Below are 16,469 nucleotides of genomic sequence, written 5' to 3' on the forward strand. Positions count from 1 at the left end.
AAAGTTAATAAACAAGTAAATGGTGAAAAGACTGTTAACTGTCTAAACAGTATAAAACCTTCCTGAGTGTGGAAGGACCACGCTTGGTTTATGCTCAAAAGTCAGATCACCTCACATGCCTCACACAGGGAGAAAAAACTGAGGAAATGGAAATTCAAAAAAGGGCTTTTTTGATCTCTGGAAACTTCCAACTATCCAGAATACAAGCAAAGGTTGTGTCACCATGTCACCAATGATCACAGAATTTGTCCTCAAGAAAAAATGATAAGAGGTTATTGACTAAGGCCGCATGGTCTTCACCAAGCATAGGGGAAAAAAAAACTACCAGATTTTCCTCTTTCACTAGACCAGAGAGGGAATATGTTGGTGAACTGGAGAGAGCAAAGATTCTTTTCTCCTTCAGCTTCAAGTTAAGACTGAAATCAGATGTCATGTGAATGTAGGTGTACTCAAGATGTGTCAGGTATCTAAATTCCAATTACAGCCAATGATGTACTATACTGCTCTTTTGCTGCCCAGCCACTTGACACAACTGATTTGTACATATAAAGGCATCTATTGTTGTCTATGACGCAGTAGGGTGTCTAAGAAATCCCCAGTGTTCACATGTATATAACACAGGATGTATGGAAATTATACTTCCTTCAGGGGTAGCAGCTGGTGACAAAGAAGGATGTCTTACACATTTTGAGATACTCTGTGTGTGGGCAACCAAATAAAACTCTATGTTCTATTTTAGCATGATGTGATCATTCTTTGAAGTCCAACAATTGTACCAACCAGACCCCATCAGTTTTAATGGCAACTTAGGACACTTACCTTGCCTACATGTAAACATAAAGGTCTCTCTGTGAGGTAAATGCCATCTAAGTTTTTATTTTAGAACTCTTTTTGACATAGTTTTATTTTCATCATCTCTTACAGGTCTCTTTCTTTTCCTAGGTTGGTGTAGATTTGCTTTATCAGAAATGTTTTTTGAGTTGCCTTGCTGCTAGCTTAAGCAGAAATGACTGCCAAGTGATGAGCATTTAGGTTGACAGCCTCAGAGTGCTGGAAGATATGGAGTATTTCCCATAATACAGGTGCAGTATCTCATCTATGGGATGTGACACTCACTCCTTTAACAGTAGGCTAAGCAGTTGTACAATGGCGGTGCATGATGTCCTCTCCCTATGATGTCTGCTTCTGGTCAGGTTCAGTGGCTGCAACCTGCCACTCTGGGTGCCTCTATTAGCATTTCCCTTTCGCGTACACCTTACAGAGATGAGATTTTGTCTTCATTAGATCATTCTGTTCTGTTCTACATCTTCTCCCTTTGAAATCTTCTTGCTTCTTTCATCTACTTTCACAAGGTGTCACCTCAAGCCCTCAGCCTCTCCTTTTGTAGTCTCTACTCAGACCGGGTCATTGCCATTTTTGCATATGGAACTGCAGTAAAACTATCACAAACCTGCATACTGGAGGTATTCAAGACTGAGGCATTAAGGAGACACTCATTTACATTCAAGACATTAGACTCACACTGAATGGTCTCTGACAGGTAATACTATGGAAACTAATGCCTCCAGTATTACTGTGCAAAGGTTTCACAGCGGAGATTGAAGATGATGGCTGATACCAGGTCAGCATCAGAGGAAAATTTAAAAGGTCAGAATATTGCCTTCAAAATACTAGAAATTAAGAGATTAGAAATAATTCATATCTGTTATGGCAGAAGGCCTTCAAATATGCTTTCTTGTTTAGTCTGTGTTTACTTTGAAGATCTTTTATTTTTTTAAGGACTTTAGTGTAATTGAACTAATGATAGACTTTAATATTCTGTGTGTTTTATCCAGTACTGCCATTTTTTACAGACACCTAGTAAAAGATTTTTATCTTGATAAAAGTGTTTAAGAATTGGCTGCATAAAGCTTTATACATGACATCTTTACTTTGATGCTATTACAGCTCAGCTTGAGGATATGTAAAGCATCATTTACATATTTTGTCAAAGACTAGAATGAGCCTTGTTTGACAGGAAGGTTTCCAAACTAATATTTGTATTAAATGTCATTCCATACAGCTTAATTGAGTTACAAGGTCTGCTGCTAGCACAACAATAGCCAAATGTCTGTCTTCTAACAGATGCCTTTGCAGTTGTGTAGGATATGATATTTTCCAGTTTTCTGTTTCTCATCTGTTTTTTATGGAGCTATTTGCAATTATATGGCATTGTAAGAAAAACCTGAATTGTTTTCCAAATAGATGAAGTAGTTTCCATAATTCTACTGCTCAGATTCTACTTTTTTTTTTTTTATTCCAGATCTTTTTGCTAGTTGAATGTGTGCTTACATTTGTAGAACAATATAGTTTATGGGCATATAGTTTGTTGAACATCATTTGGAGCACTTTGTGTAACTAGATAGAGAATGCACAAGCATTTGAAGATGTGGTATCAAAAATTCTTTTATTAGCATGATGAAAACTGACTTGAGAAATTATTTTCTACAAAAAACAACATATTGTGTGCGGTGAATTTGGGGATGATGTGGTAAAACAAGGTGTTACATCGGAAGAAAATTGTTACCAATTTCAGTGAATGAGACCCAGAATATCAATGTATTTTTTTTCATAAGAGTAATCCTAGTTTTCTGAAAAGTTCTTATAACATATTTCCATGCTAAGTATGTAATAGCTAGCTAGAGAACTGAGTGAAACTGGAAGCTGAAACACTGGTTTTATACTGTGATAAATGATCATAGAATAATGACCAATAGTGACTGAAAGATTAGTATCTGAATCTCTGTATTAATTAATCCAGGTTGTTTAACTAAAATATTTTGAGACACACAATTATTGTTACTATGCATACTTCATATAATTAACTAGATAATCAAAACAGTTTAATTGTAAGCACTAGTTGTTTTTCTTTTCATGTATACTGAAGTTCATAATGGAAATAACAAGATATGTTACCCTAGGGGGAAGGACAGCAGAGAGATAGGGTGAAAAACCATCATCTTTAAAATGTTATATTCTTCAGTTTTACATGAAAGAAGGTCATGCAAAACAAATGCTTATCTAGAACAACTCTTTGTGTCTAAATTTGACCGACTAGTTTTCATTTACCAAATTTCTATTTTAATTATTTAAAAAAAGAAATGTGGCATTCATCAACAGAAATGAACTGCGGCTATTTAATAGCCAATTATCAAGGAAAAATAAACTATTTCTTGAAGTTAAAAGGAACACAGCCTGTCCACCAGATCAGGAGTTATATCTACTCTGTCCCTCCCAGTGGAGCACATACTTTTGCTTCTCCCCTGCATATCTATTAAGGCTCTACAGAGGGATCTGGACAGACTGGATTGATGGGCCAAGGCCAACTGTATGAGGTTCAACAAGGGTCAGTGCCGGGTCCTGCACTTGGGTCACAACAACCCCATGCAATGCTACAGGCTTGGGGAAGAGTGGCTGGAGAGCTGCTTGGCGGAAAAGGACCTGGAGGTGCTGGTCGACAGATGGCTGAACATGAGCCAGCAGTGTGCCCAGGTGGCCAAGAGGGCCAATAGCATCCTGGCTTATATCAGAAATTGTATGGCCAGCAGGACTAGTGACATGATCGTCCTTCTGTACTCGACACTGGTGAGGCTGCACCTTAAATACTGTGTTCAGGTTTGGGCCCCTCACTTGAGTGAACTGGGGTTGTTTAGTCTGGAGAAGAGGAGGCTGAGGGGAGACCTTATTGCTCTCTACAACTACCTGAAAGGAGGTTGTAGTGTGGTGGGGGTCGGTCTCTTCTCCCAAGTAACAAGTGATAGGACAAGAGGAAACAGCCTCAAGCTGCACCAGGGGAGGTTTAGGTTGGATATTAGGAAAAATTTCTTCACTGAAAGAGTAGTCAGACACTGGAAGAGGCTGCCCAGGGAGGTGGTTGAGTCCTGGAAATGGAAACGTATAGATGTGGTGTTTAGGGACATGGTTTAGTGGTGGACTTGGCAGTGTTGGGTTAACGGTTGGACTTGATGATCTTGAAGGTCTTTTCCAACCTAGATGATTCTATGATTCTATATATACAATCACTTGCACAGTCCTAAAGCAAATAATGACTTCTAGTTCTCAAACTGTCTGAGACTATAAACTTGGGAAGCATGCCTGAAATATCTCTTCCTGTGATATTTTGACATTTTTCATGCTTCTGCAAAAAAACAGCACACACCTAAAGCCTCTGTGCAAGCAGAATATCTGTTCTAAAGAAAATATTTCCCTACCGAGGAAATGCATAACAGCTACACCGGTCCACTTTCAACTGACAATATCAATAGGAAGCTATAATTATTCCATGATGATAAACTCAGGTATGATTTTGATCATATACTTTTAAGCCTACTATGTTTTAGTGGGTTATATAAAACCTAATTATGGTAATGGATAACAAGTTACTTTGTCTAGTGATCAGGAGTAAACAGTAGGTGACATAGCAAATAAAGATTCACTATCCAAGAGAGAAACTTTATTGTTATTCTTAACTTTTTTACAATAGGACAACAAATCCTCAATAAATACTATCTTAAATGAAAAGCTTGCCTCCCTTTTCATACAAAGAGGAAAAGATCCTTTCTGTAGCAGAGCTATTGCTGTTCTGTTGTGCCAGGCAGGGACAGAGATGGATTCAAACACATCCTACAACTTACTCCCTTTGGAATCAATTTCTGTGAAGGATGCTTATGTGTTTCTGTGTAGCGACTTTTAGGAAATGTACAGATGCATCCAAATGTAAATGCCCAAGAGGATGACTTCCAAGTAGATGCTATACATTGGTCAAAAAGATATTCCAGTCATGAAGCTAAAGTAGTAAGGCTGCTATAACCCAGCCTTACTACAATTCCTTCCTTCTGTCCCTGAAGAATAATCCAGGATTGAGACTCTGAGGTTTGAGAGAAGATTTGCCTCTTAGTGGAGATAAAGATTTCTAAGAGCTGAAATTGTTAATTTGAGAGTTTGGTTATCCAGGCCAGTATTTAGTATTCTAGTGCATACAAAACATGATCTACTGATTCATGAACTTGGAAAGACTCAGAGATGTATTTTAGATCTTAAAAAAATCTTTAATTTGGATGCCCAGCTTCACATTAGTGAGACCTACTTTGTCACAAAGCAGAAATGCCACAGGAAAAGTCTTTCTCATGGTTTTGTCACAGCCATAGATATAAAATTATTCTTCTGCATTTTGAAGTTGTCTAGTGTTATGCAGCTAGGCTTCAAAAGAAGAGTGGTGTAAGAAAGTATTCAGCTTCTGTTGGGCTTTCAGATGAAGGTTTGGGTCAGGTAAATATGAGGTTTTTGAGTAGTATTGGGTTTTGGGTTTCAGATCTGTTTGCACTTTCTTCTGTGTTTCCCTTACCTTCTTTTCCAAGTGGAGGAAAGCTGAATGGCAGAGCCTGCATACAAATCAGTGTATCAGAACTGGTCATGAATAAATTTAGGCTAGATGCTAAAAGGGTCCCTTATCTGAAAAACGAAAAATAGCCTTTTGGTAGCAGCAATGGAGAAAGTTACTGATTATATTGAAGGCAGAGGAATTGCTTGAGGTTGTTGCCTTTCATAAAAGTGAACTAGACGTAGTGATTTGAGCAATTTCTTGTAAAACTCAAGTTCCTATGAAGTGGGATAAAACAGTTTCATCACGGCTCTCTTTCTAACCATCAAATTTTCTGCTGTTTCCTTGTTCAGTCACTTGCTAAGCTTATGTGCTACTATTTTTTTACCTCAAAGAGTGCTGCTAAACATGAACACATACTGACTTGAGGTACAGTTAATAAAGTTATTATTGCTTTGGGGAATAAATGATTGTGCTGGATTGGACTAACATCAAATGAGGATAATCAATAAAAAAAGCTTTTGTCTTAATTGTTCATACTGGCTGGAAAAAAAAATAAGGAACGGAACTACTTGATCACATTAGGAAATATTAACAGTATAAGTGACATTAGAGCATACAGGTTCCAAATGCAATTGTTGTTACTTGCAGAATTTCACCCCAAACCACTTATGCTAACTTTATAGGTATATTCTAACCTTTTTCTTTCATTGTCTGAGAAAAAACATGACTGTAACACAGAGGAAAGGGAAAAGCTGACCATATTAGAAACTATGTTTCTTTGAGATACTGAGTGATTAAAGAGTTTGTTGGTATCTTTCTCTTCCATCAAGCATAACGCATTTTTCATTTTCCTATTGACCATTCCAGTGGAGGCTCAAAGGTGTGTGGAAGGCTATTCAAGACATCAATAAAATCTTTTAATCATCATGTCCTCTTCAGCTCACTATAGCATTCTGTCCAATATAGATAAAAAGTTTTGTAATATCATATGGTAAATACAGCAATCCTGAAACTTATTTATAGAATCATAGAATCATAGAATGGTTTGGGTTGGAAGGGACCTTAAAGATCATCTTGTTCCAAACCCCTGCCATGGTCAGGGAAACCTTCCACTAGACCAGACTGCTCAAAGCCCCATCCAACCTGGCCTTGAACAGTTCCAGGGATGGGGCATCCACAACTTCTCTGGGCAACCTGTTCCAGCACCTCACCATCCTCATAGTGAAGAATTCCTTCTGAGCAATGAGAGATGAAGGAATCATAGGAGTCGTGAGATTCAGTTTTTGGACTTTTTTAGTTTCTCCTACACCTGACTCTTACTCAAGTATTGCTAAAGAGTTTAAACATAGCTGTGTTTAAATGCTGTGATTTTTTATAGAAATTCTGCACAAACTATGTTTCTTGCAGCTCTTTCACACTTTCATCCCCTCTGTACATAACTGAGAATATTCCAGAGCAGTTGCCTTTGTAATTTACATTTGTATTGTTGAATATTAATACTGATTTAAGGGAATAGATTGACATTCATAAATAGTAGAGTTCCCCAACTGATAATAGATATACATCATTTGTTATCTTCTCCTTTGAATAGTGGACAGTCTTATGCCAATTTAAAACCATTCCTGGACCATGTGATAGTGTCTAACTTGTCAAAGAAAATGCCAGTTCCTGGAAGAGATATCTGAAGTCTTATGAACATATAATACAATCACTCAGTGACTATTTTGTACTTTTACTGCTTAAGCCATGTCTTTTTTCATGCCTTTATTTGCCAGAGAAAGGGTTTCTAGAAGTATCTTGGTTTATACTTCCAGCTGTGGAACCAGCATTTCTCAAGTTCTTGGCCTCCATGTCTACTGCCTTCCCTCATCTAGGTTAGATCTGGCCAGGAGGGTGTTCTGCCCTCTGATCTCAGCGTCAGGGCTGTGACTGTAAATGAGAGCTGGTTGGTCAGGCTTTGAGTGGGATTTGAGGGAAACATTTTCCACCTGTCACATTTACTGAGCACAGTCTGGCAGCTCTGGCAAGTTGTACAAAGGGGATTTATCACTGCACTGCAGCTTGCCCTTCCACTATGTGCTTCGGGCGACAACTTAAGAGTGTAGTGGAGAATGTGAAAGGAACATATATTCCAGTGCAGCCAGTGAAGATCTCTCCTCCTTCAGCCTGAGTTATAACATGATCAAATGCTTTTAGTCATTGTCTACCCAGCTTTCCTTTGGTGTCCTTATAGAAAAATCTCATCTGATGTACTTCAGCTATTCAGAGTTCGTGCACCCCATTTCTCTTGCTCAAACTGTTCTGATTTATGGGTTTCTGCTTTACTTCAAGCCATCTTTTAGGTTCAATCTGCAGATTTTTCTCCCATCAGAAACGCAGGCAGTGAAACCACTGACCAGAGTTTGCACTAGGCACCAGGAAATGCAAATGCCATACCTTCTTTCACCCTTCAAACAATCAGATAGCAACAGGATCATTAAACTGGACGTCACAACTAAATGACTTTGGGCTCTAAGGTAGAGATGTCATCAGCTATGCATCAGTCCAGGCTTTGATAAAAACACTATAACATTTAGCTGCTCAGGCAATGTTTCAATGTACAGTTATACAATGCATTTTAGGTGAGCTGTTGAATTGTACTTCTAAAGGGCAAGCTACAACTTGGAATCAAGCCTGGAGGTCTTCAGAAGGCAGCTTGACTGGCTTCCTTCCAGATCTGCTGCACCAAGATATTCTCACATGGCACAGGGCCTGCATGACTGCCTCCTATGGTGGAGAAAGCTGGAGGTGCAAGACTTAAACCTTTTAAAGGTTTAAACCTTTTGACCTAAAATTGCATACTACTATTACTAAAAGTCACAAATGAAAGAAAAAAAAAGATTTTTTAAAATATTTCGCATATTTTTAAGATTGTTGATTTCATAACTAAGAAACATTTCTTCTTTCTGTGTCTTTGCTAAGGAGTTCAGGCAGTGAATATTCAGGTTTTTTGGGTTTTTTTTGAGCTGGAGCAAGGCAAACCAAAATTTTGTTTCATTTAATTTTATTTTATTTGCTAAGAGTAAACTCAGGTGAATGAGTTAAGCTTTTCAGGTTAGTTAGTATTTAATCTAATTTAAACCATTGTTTCTGAAGAAGCTTTGCTTAAAAGCTAGATGTGGATTCCTTTTTGTCTTAATATTTCTTTGTCCACCCTCAAGAAGACAGGTTCTAATTTCAACTTGGCTTTGGAAAGGGAAGATTGTGTATAAGAATTGATAAATCCCTGTTCCCATTATCCATATGTCCTGTTACAGCAGTTTTGCTTGTCTGTCAATTTCTTTAGATTGTAGACTTAAACCATCTGATTAGCACTGAAATAATCGTTATAATATGTATTGTATCTTGTTTCAGTTTTCTGGCAGGGAACAAAACAGTCTTAATACTATTGCAATAGAAGGAGTATCTGTCAATGAATCCAGGTCTAGGTCTCTTATTCAGCATGGGGATTTCCCAGCTGAAGAGATTAACTGAAAATTTCCTTTTAAACTGACCTGCTAGCATGTTTTATAGAATAAGTGTAGAATTACTCAAGCAACACTGGAAAGTATGCACTATTTCTATTACTGACAGTATTAGTATACCAGTACTGTAACTGTGGAGGAGATAAAAAGACCTAGAAAGACTTTCTTTACTCAAAACCTGCAGTTTCATTTCTTTTGAGTGAATGCACATTCACATGCACCTAAGCACTTGAGACTGAAGCTTTTATTCTCTATAATATTTTTTTTAGAGTTCCCCTGCCCTGTCTATAGTATATCCAATAAACTCAGTATGGAGGGGCACTGAGTGCCCATCTTGCCTTCAGCTCCTCTTATTCTTGAGAATTTCTGTAACCTTAAATACAGCAAAGCAGAATGTTAGGGCACACTGAATGAGTCACAGATTGGATACGTCTTAAAGTGTATTGAATGACTGATAAATGACCATCCTTTTCTAATGAGAAATAATAAAGTGCCAGCAAACGGAACAAAGAAGATACTTCAGTGCTCTGCCACAAATAGAGACAATAATGTTGAACAGTGATAGGCTACCTTGCTGTTTATGTTTTTGATTCTTAATGGTTCTGAGGATGAATATTACTGGATCTGATTACTGGAATGGAATTTCTGGAAAGGAATTAGTGGAAAGCTCTTTCTCATGGCAGAAACTTAGAAGGTTAAGAGTTTCTGCTCAAAGTCCCTTTTGAAAATGAACTCAAGCTGTTGTTTTTTAAACTTTGGGTTGCTCAGAATGCAAATCAATATGTCAAGGTTCTTGAGAGGCTTACAAAACCAAAAATTCAAATGTTTGCACTCAATAGTAGAAAAAACAGACTATTTACAAAGAAAGAGCTGATAATGTATAGTAGTTTTTAAGTCTTCTTTTTTTTCCAGCGCTTCAACTTCTGAAAGTCTTTAAAAATTCTTGTAATTTCCAAAGCTTTGCTTTTGAAATGAGATGCATTTTTCATGTTCCTGTACTGACAAGTCATTATTACTATGCATCATCAACTGTGATGAAAGCACTTTACTCTGTGTCCTTGGGTTATACTGGTGAGATATTAGAGGAAAGATGTTCTTGTTAACAATTTTTTTTTTTTTTTTAAGGACACATACAATTCAGTCATACAGTAATGTCAACTCAGAGAAAGAATGATAATGGAGTAATTCTTGCAGGGAAAAACTCAGAGATCTAAATTATCTACAAAGTCCCTATCCCTGGGATGTCAAACTCAACCTGCTGATTAATTAATCTGACCTCTATACCAGATTATGGTTCTACAGGAACTCTAGATTTGATTTAGGAACAGGTATACTTCTAGCTATGTGAATGTAAATAAAATCTTTTGAACATATTTGGAAGCAGATCCAGCTTTTCAAGCCTACTGATGTGTTATTCTGATGCTTCTGAGAATTGTAAACTATGCCATTTTTGGATTTGGATTTTGGTTTGGAAAGCATAGATGATACTATTAAATACAAGAAGTTTAAGAAGCACAAGTTTAACAACTTTTGGAATATCCTTATCACCAATCTGTTTCCTGTGGTTCTAAAACACAAATTAGCTTGCTGGTGATTTTAAAGCAATGCTGATATAAAATAAGAACTAAAAAAGAAAAAAGTTTACATTACGAGAATTAGATGTTAAATGCTTGTGAGTAGAGTCATAAATAGCGTAATCCCATATACAATCATAGTTTTGCAATTTTCTAGGAGTTCTGATCTTTTTTATCAGTTTAATTGTCATACTTAATTTATTTCCAAAAAACAAAGAAATTTAAAGGACCAGCTTCAAGAAGATCGGAATCTCACAGAAAAATCTGAAATTTTCATCTCTATTTTGTAGCTACTATAAGCATGGATAAACATTTAGTTTATCTATTATAAATTCTCATGATTATATGAGCAAATTAAGGTCCCCAACTGCATTTTGATTTTTAAAACCAGAAGGCACTACTATTAACATGTAATTTAACCCCCTGTATAATACTAACCAGGTTTTCATCTATAGTCTTCCTTGATTTATCAAATAATTTTTAGTTAAACTAAAGCATATCTCTCAGGAAAAAATTCAGTCTTTATTTAAAGCCCTTAGCTGATGGAAAATTTATCACAGTCCTTGGTTACCTGTTCAATGCCTAATTACTCAATCATTTTATTTTAATTCAAACTTCAATTTTCTAGCACTGGATCTTGCAATGTTGGACTTTTTTCTACTAGATTAGAGCTTACTGCTATCAGTGTTTGTCTTCTTACAGGTAATTACAGAACATGATCAAGCTATTTCTTAAGCTTATCTCTGATAAATTACATTAATTGAGCTCCATTTGGTCACTCAATGTAAATGCGTAATCAGACAATTCCTTTAGGAACCTTTCATGGTCATTCCAAGCAAATATGACACAATTTGTTTTCATCAATATTGAGTGAAAATGAAATGATCGCATACTCAGATATGAGTGCAAACACCTTGTGAGAACTTGTAATGGATTTTAACGGTAAAGTAATGAGTGGCCTTAAAAAAAAAAAAAAAAAAGAATAGCTATTACCTGCATGAAGGGAAGGATGAGGGATAAAAACATTCTGAAATAAAAGGCCACCTAAATATTGTGGAGAAAGGAAACAACTGATAAAGAATTTGGGTGATAGAAATATTAACTTTAAGTATAAGGTGTTTCTGAACAGAGATGTAGGAAGATCATCTGAAGATCTTAAGACCTTTTAAGTGATAGCAGAAAAAAACAAGTCCTTCTCAAAAATCTCCATCTGCTAAAGTAAAAGAAAAGAATAAATAAAAGGCTGTTTATGCATCAGCTTATCATATATTAATGGAATTCATTTATTTTAGAGGATTTAAAATTTTATTTTAATTTCTTTCCAGAGAGGAGCTAAACAAGAAATAAAGCTATTACTATGATATAGAGTAATATAAATATTAGCTGCTTCATAGAAAAGTCTTGTTGTGACACAGGCTATGGTTTCCAAGATTAAGGAATAACTTTTTCCCCTCTGGAATTGCTTCTTTGAGAACACAAGCATTCTGGACAGAGTTTGAAGTTTACATGAATAACACATGTAGATGCTGTTTCTTAATATGAATGTCTTTTCTGTAATTTATTGCTGTTCTGTCTCAATGCTGCAACCTGTATAACATGTTATCTTTATTACTATTCAAAGTTCATTGATATAGAAGATAAGTTATATTTCAGTTCTGCTCGTAAGATTATTTTCTCTTTTGATGTTTGCAGGAGTGTTTTTTTTTTCAAAATATGTTTAAGAGAAATACCTTTATAAAATAAAGGTGATTAATCCTTGTCCTAATTACATATTTTAAAATATAAATGTTCCATCTGTTGATTTTGCTCAGGGTATATAGAACAAGGGGATTATTGACTGGTGCAGCTGTTTTCCTCTGTTGTGTAAATCCTCCTCAATTCAGAGATTATTGATCTGAAAGACACTAACAGTTCCTTGGGTCCACTGCAGCTTAGTGTGTTGATGCAGTTACCACATAGGGCAAAACGTCTACATCCTAATAATCTTTAAGAAACACTGCTTGGAGGAAAAAAATACTGAACCTTGCTAAGGAGGAGTTCCTTTCTATTAAATATCCCTATTATACCCACAAGCATCTATATAACCAAGTGTTTGGATTGTTTAGGATTGAGAAAAAGTAGAGAGGAAAAAAAGAGAGCTCAAAAAACCTCTTATAGGTTTGGAGGGGTTTTTTGCAGTTATAAAGCCTTAGAAATATGTCATTTAGAGAGAAAGCATACTATGGAAGTACATCCAGAAACAAGTCACGTTACAGACTCAATTAGACAGTGTAATATCATTCATTACACATGCTTGAAAAGATTCATTCATGCCAGGATTCAAGATGGATTTTTTTGTTTTTCCTCAGAAAACAAAGACTACCACTTTTCAACTCCACTTTTTTTCAACCTCAAAATGCAATAGTTTTTGCAATTATTGATCGTGATGAACAGCAAGGAAAAGAATTTCCAAGCACAGACTGCATCCTGAAATTTAAATTCCTAGTTTGCTGACAAAATATTTTTTTCCCTTAAATTCTTAGTGCAATCACATGAAAGGAATGTAGGGTTATAACTAGCTCCTATGAATAGATGCCATTTAAATTTGGCAGCAATTTTCTAATAAATCTCTGTTGCCCTTTGGGAAACAACACAGATGATGGAAATTCTGAAGCAGATTGATAGAGAAGTTTCTGATGGACTCCAACTGTCTTGCAGGTTGTAATAAATAGACACTGACTGATACATTGATAAAATAACTCCATTCTTTTGACCAGGACCATTTTCAGAGAGTGTGTACTAATAAAAATCACACTGATGTTTTCATAAACTTGTGACTGTGAACTTCAAGCAGGTCTTTTTCTTCTAGTCAGAGCTTACCCATTTTCCTTGTCTCCAGCTCTGGAGAACTTTGCCTGATGTTCTTGACTTTCTAAGTCATTATCAGACTTTTATTCTGGCCTGCTTCTTTCTGTTCAGGACTTCGTCCTTTCTCTGAGCAACTCCTAAAAGCCAAATCATACACAGTGTTCTAGAGCAAACACGATACATACTTTTGTTACTAAGCAGTCAGAAATTAGAAATGAATAATTTCCCTGGAAAGCTTGCTAGATATTTCTATGGTATTCCAATATTTTTATTTATTGATTTATTTATTTTTAATAAGTATGTGTTAGGAGGACTTTTTACTTAAAAAGAGGGGTTAATGTTTGTTTTCTTTAGCTTTAGTGATTCAAGGCTTGTTTTCACTTTATCCAAAGCCTACAGCAATGCTTTTTCACTTAGTTTGGGGCATTTGTAATTTAGATTCTAGCATAAACAAAGTCCTAGGGATGGAGGTTGCCAACACACCAACTGAATACCCCATCTCTTATTTTCTTTTTGTTAATAAATCTGTTATTCTGACCTCTTAGTAAAATCCAGCCTTATGTGAATTTCATTTAGCTCCATCAAGTCCTCCTTTAAATTAAGGGAGTGGTAATGGAAACATGTTTTTAGTAGCATGTCATTTTCAAATTCTTCCCATACTTGTACAACTTTCTTATGTGCACATATTTTATTTTTTTGTCTGATGAGCTAGTATAGTGATACTCCTATTTTTAAATAAAATTATGCTTGTGCGTTTATTTCTGGTAGAGCAGAATGGAAGGAGGAAATAAGGGGGAGTCTATTTCAGAATTTTGTGTCTCCCTTCCTGATTAAAGAATGTACCAATGGGGCTGCTTTTTATCCAGAGCCCTGCAGAAACTTATCTGAAATGAAAACATGAAGCTTGGAAATGGATCCTGTGAAATAAGTCCTACAACTTTTAGGCTGTACAATAGCAGAATTATCCCTCAATAATGCCAGGAATACTGCACAAAAAGGACAGCATCACCCCACTGAACTCGTCTGCAAAGAAAAAAAAAAGCAATCCATTAAAAGGCAAACCTCTGTAGTTAAAATAGAAAAGCTTTTTCTTCCGAATTGAGGCTGCTAAACTGAGCTCAACTTTGCAGCTAAAATGAAATGGTTTAATCCTACACCACATGAAAGGAGAATGTCAGCAATTAAGTCAGACTAGAAAGCTTTGTTAGTGAAGGAATGCCTGGCTGGAACTTGCCCTCAAAGGCTTTACAAGGGAAACAGTCATTTATTTAGGCAATCTCTTGACAAAATACAAAAGAAATAAACTGATAATGGATTGGCACTTCGGGGGAACCAAAGGCTTTTAATAAAACTGCTCTGGACCACCCTCCTCCTCCTAAATATCAAACTCTCTGAGATGTAACCTTCCAGTAACCTTGCTGGGATGCATGGCAGTGTGATTCACCGGGACACCCTATTCTTCTCTTTTCAGGCTCCTGCTCACATGGCTATTGGCAATGTCAGAACGGCAAGTGTTACAGACCAGAACAAAGCTGTGATTTTGAAGACAACTGTGGGGATAATACAGATGAGAGTGAATGCGGAACTTCCTGCACCTTTGAGAATGGCAGATGTGGCTGGCAAAATTCCCTGGCAGACAATTTTAACTGGGTGCTAGGGGTCAGCTCACCTCAAAGTCTCAGACCTCCCGGGGACCACACGCTTTGCAATAGATCTGGTATGTTGTCAGTTCACAAACGAGATGTAATTGTCTTCATGGAGCGTCTCATACCTCCCTTCACAGGAAGCAGGGGGGTTCTAACATGTCTAATCAGGGTCTCATTTTTAATGAATTAAATGTGTAACAATATCAAAATATTAATTACTGTTGTAAAATGATTTTAAGTTAAGAAAAATTGATTCTCAGTTGTTTCTCCTTTAAGTATTGCTGTATGAGTCACGCAAGGTAATTTCTTACTTGTCGGGAGAGAGGCATGTGATTTGGCTACAGCTTGCAAGGGTGAGTTAGCTCAGGTCTGAGATCCACTGGGTCTCACTCCTCCAGAGCTTGAGCTCATTTCCAGGAAGCTTAAATTTACCCATAGTGACTATTCACAGTTTAATTTTAGGTAATTTTAACTAAATAAATTTAAAGAAAAAAGTCTCCTTTGTTAGTGGCAGTGCAGCTCCTGGTTTGTTTTGGCCAAAGCACCCAGTTATCTGTTCTTGTTCTTGCTGCAAGATCCATGTCTTCATCCTCTGCCTTTGAAGGTCCCACAGCTCAGGCAAAGATGTTACCGAAGCTGGGCTCAGCACTGATCTTAAATTGAAATATTCCACAGCAGAGTTGCACAAAGACTTGTATTTAGTAGTTGTTGAATGCTTACATGAACTGCTGAAAGAAACAACTCAATAAAACCAAAGTTTACTTGAAGATATGTAGAAACTCAGGGGCTAGTGAAAGCTTGACAAGGTACCTGAGGGTGAAACAGGCACAAATAAATCACAAAGATTATGTGCTTGTACGTTTTTAAATTCTGAGGCAGTCCAGCCTGGCTGCATTTTACTGATCTCAAAATAAGATGCAGTACAAGAAAACTGCCCTCCAATGTGTCCCTGTCTTTCATTTGGCTTTTAAAATAGCCAGTTCTATTAGAGCACAGATTTATGAATCTCCATGGTATATATGTTGAATCTGCCCCATATTCATTTTATATGAATAAAATTACTGATCTAATTCTCAAGCCTGGAAATTTGCCCTATAATCTGAAACTTTAGTGTTTTTGTTGTGGTGAGTGATCAAACAGGTCAAATTCTCCATTTCTTACTCAAGAGCTGCTCTCTAGTTTTGAAATTTTGTTCTCAGATAAATATATTTAGAATTAATTTCACTTTTCACAATTTTAATGTGGTCAAATTTTTAAAGGTGAAGGTGGTATCTGACCATATTGTTAGAACTGATGGCACTTAATAATTGTGTTCATCATGAGAGAAACAAAACAAAATTCAGCTTAGCTGTTAAAATTTGTCATATGTGGTACAGAATACTGCAGTATTCAGTGATCGGTCCTTCTACAAAGATGAATTTCAGTACTTCTAAAACCACAGCTCTTGAGCTTACATCTAGCAATTTCTTAATTCTGACTCCACTATTAGCACCTCTGTTTTCAACATTAAAATGCTGAAAATTTGTTTATGACTAGA

At 36.5% G+C, this 16,469-nt stretch overlaps 1 protein-coding gene across 1 annotated transcript in view; it reads left to right on the plus strand.

The window, feature by feature from the left end:
• MALRD1 (MAM and LDL receptor class A domain containing 1) overlaps window positions 1-16,469 on the plus strand; it is a gene marked incomplete at both ends in the record, with an annotated part of 328,396 nt that overhangs the window by 173,801 nt on the left and 138,126 nt on the right. The window contains one exon of the mRNA XM_082329648.1: window positions 14,758-15,003. Within this exon, the coding sequence (XP_082185774.1) occupies window positions 14,758-15,003 (246 nt within the window). The remainder of the gene's footprint in view (window positions 1-14,757; window positions 15,004-16,469) is intronic.

This window comes from Platalea leucorodia, assembly GCF_965183815.1.
Source record: "Platalea leucorodia genome assembly, chromosome: 1".
In the NCBI taxonomy this organism is placed as follows: Eukaryota; Metazoa; Chordata; class Aves; order Pelecaniformes; family Threskiornithidae; genus Platalea; species Platalea leucorodia.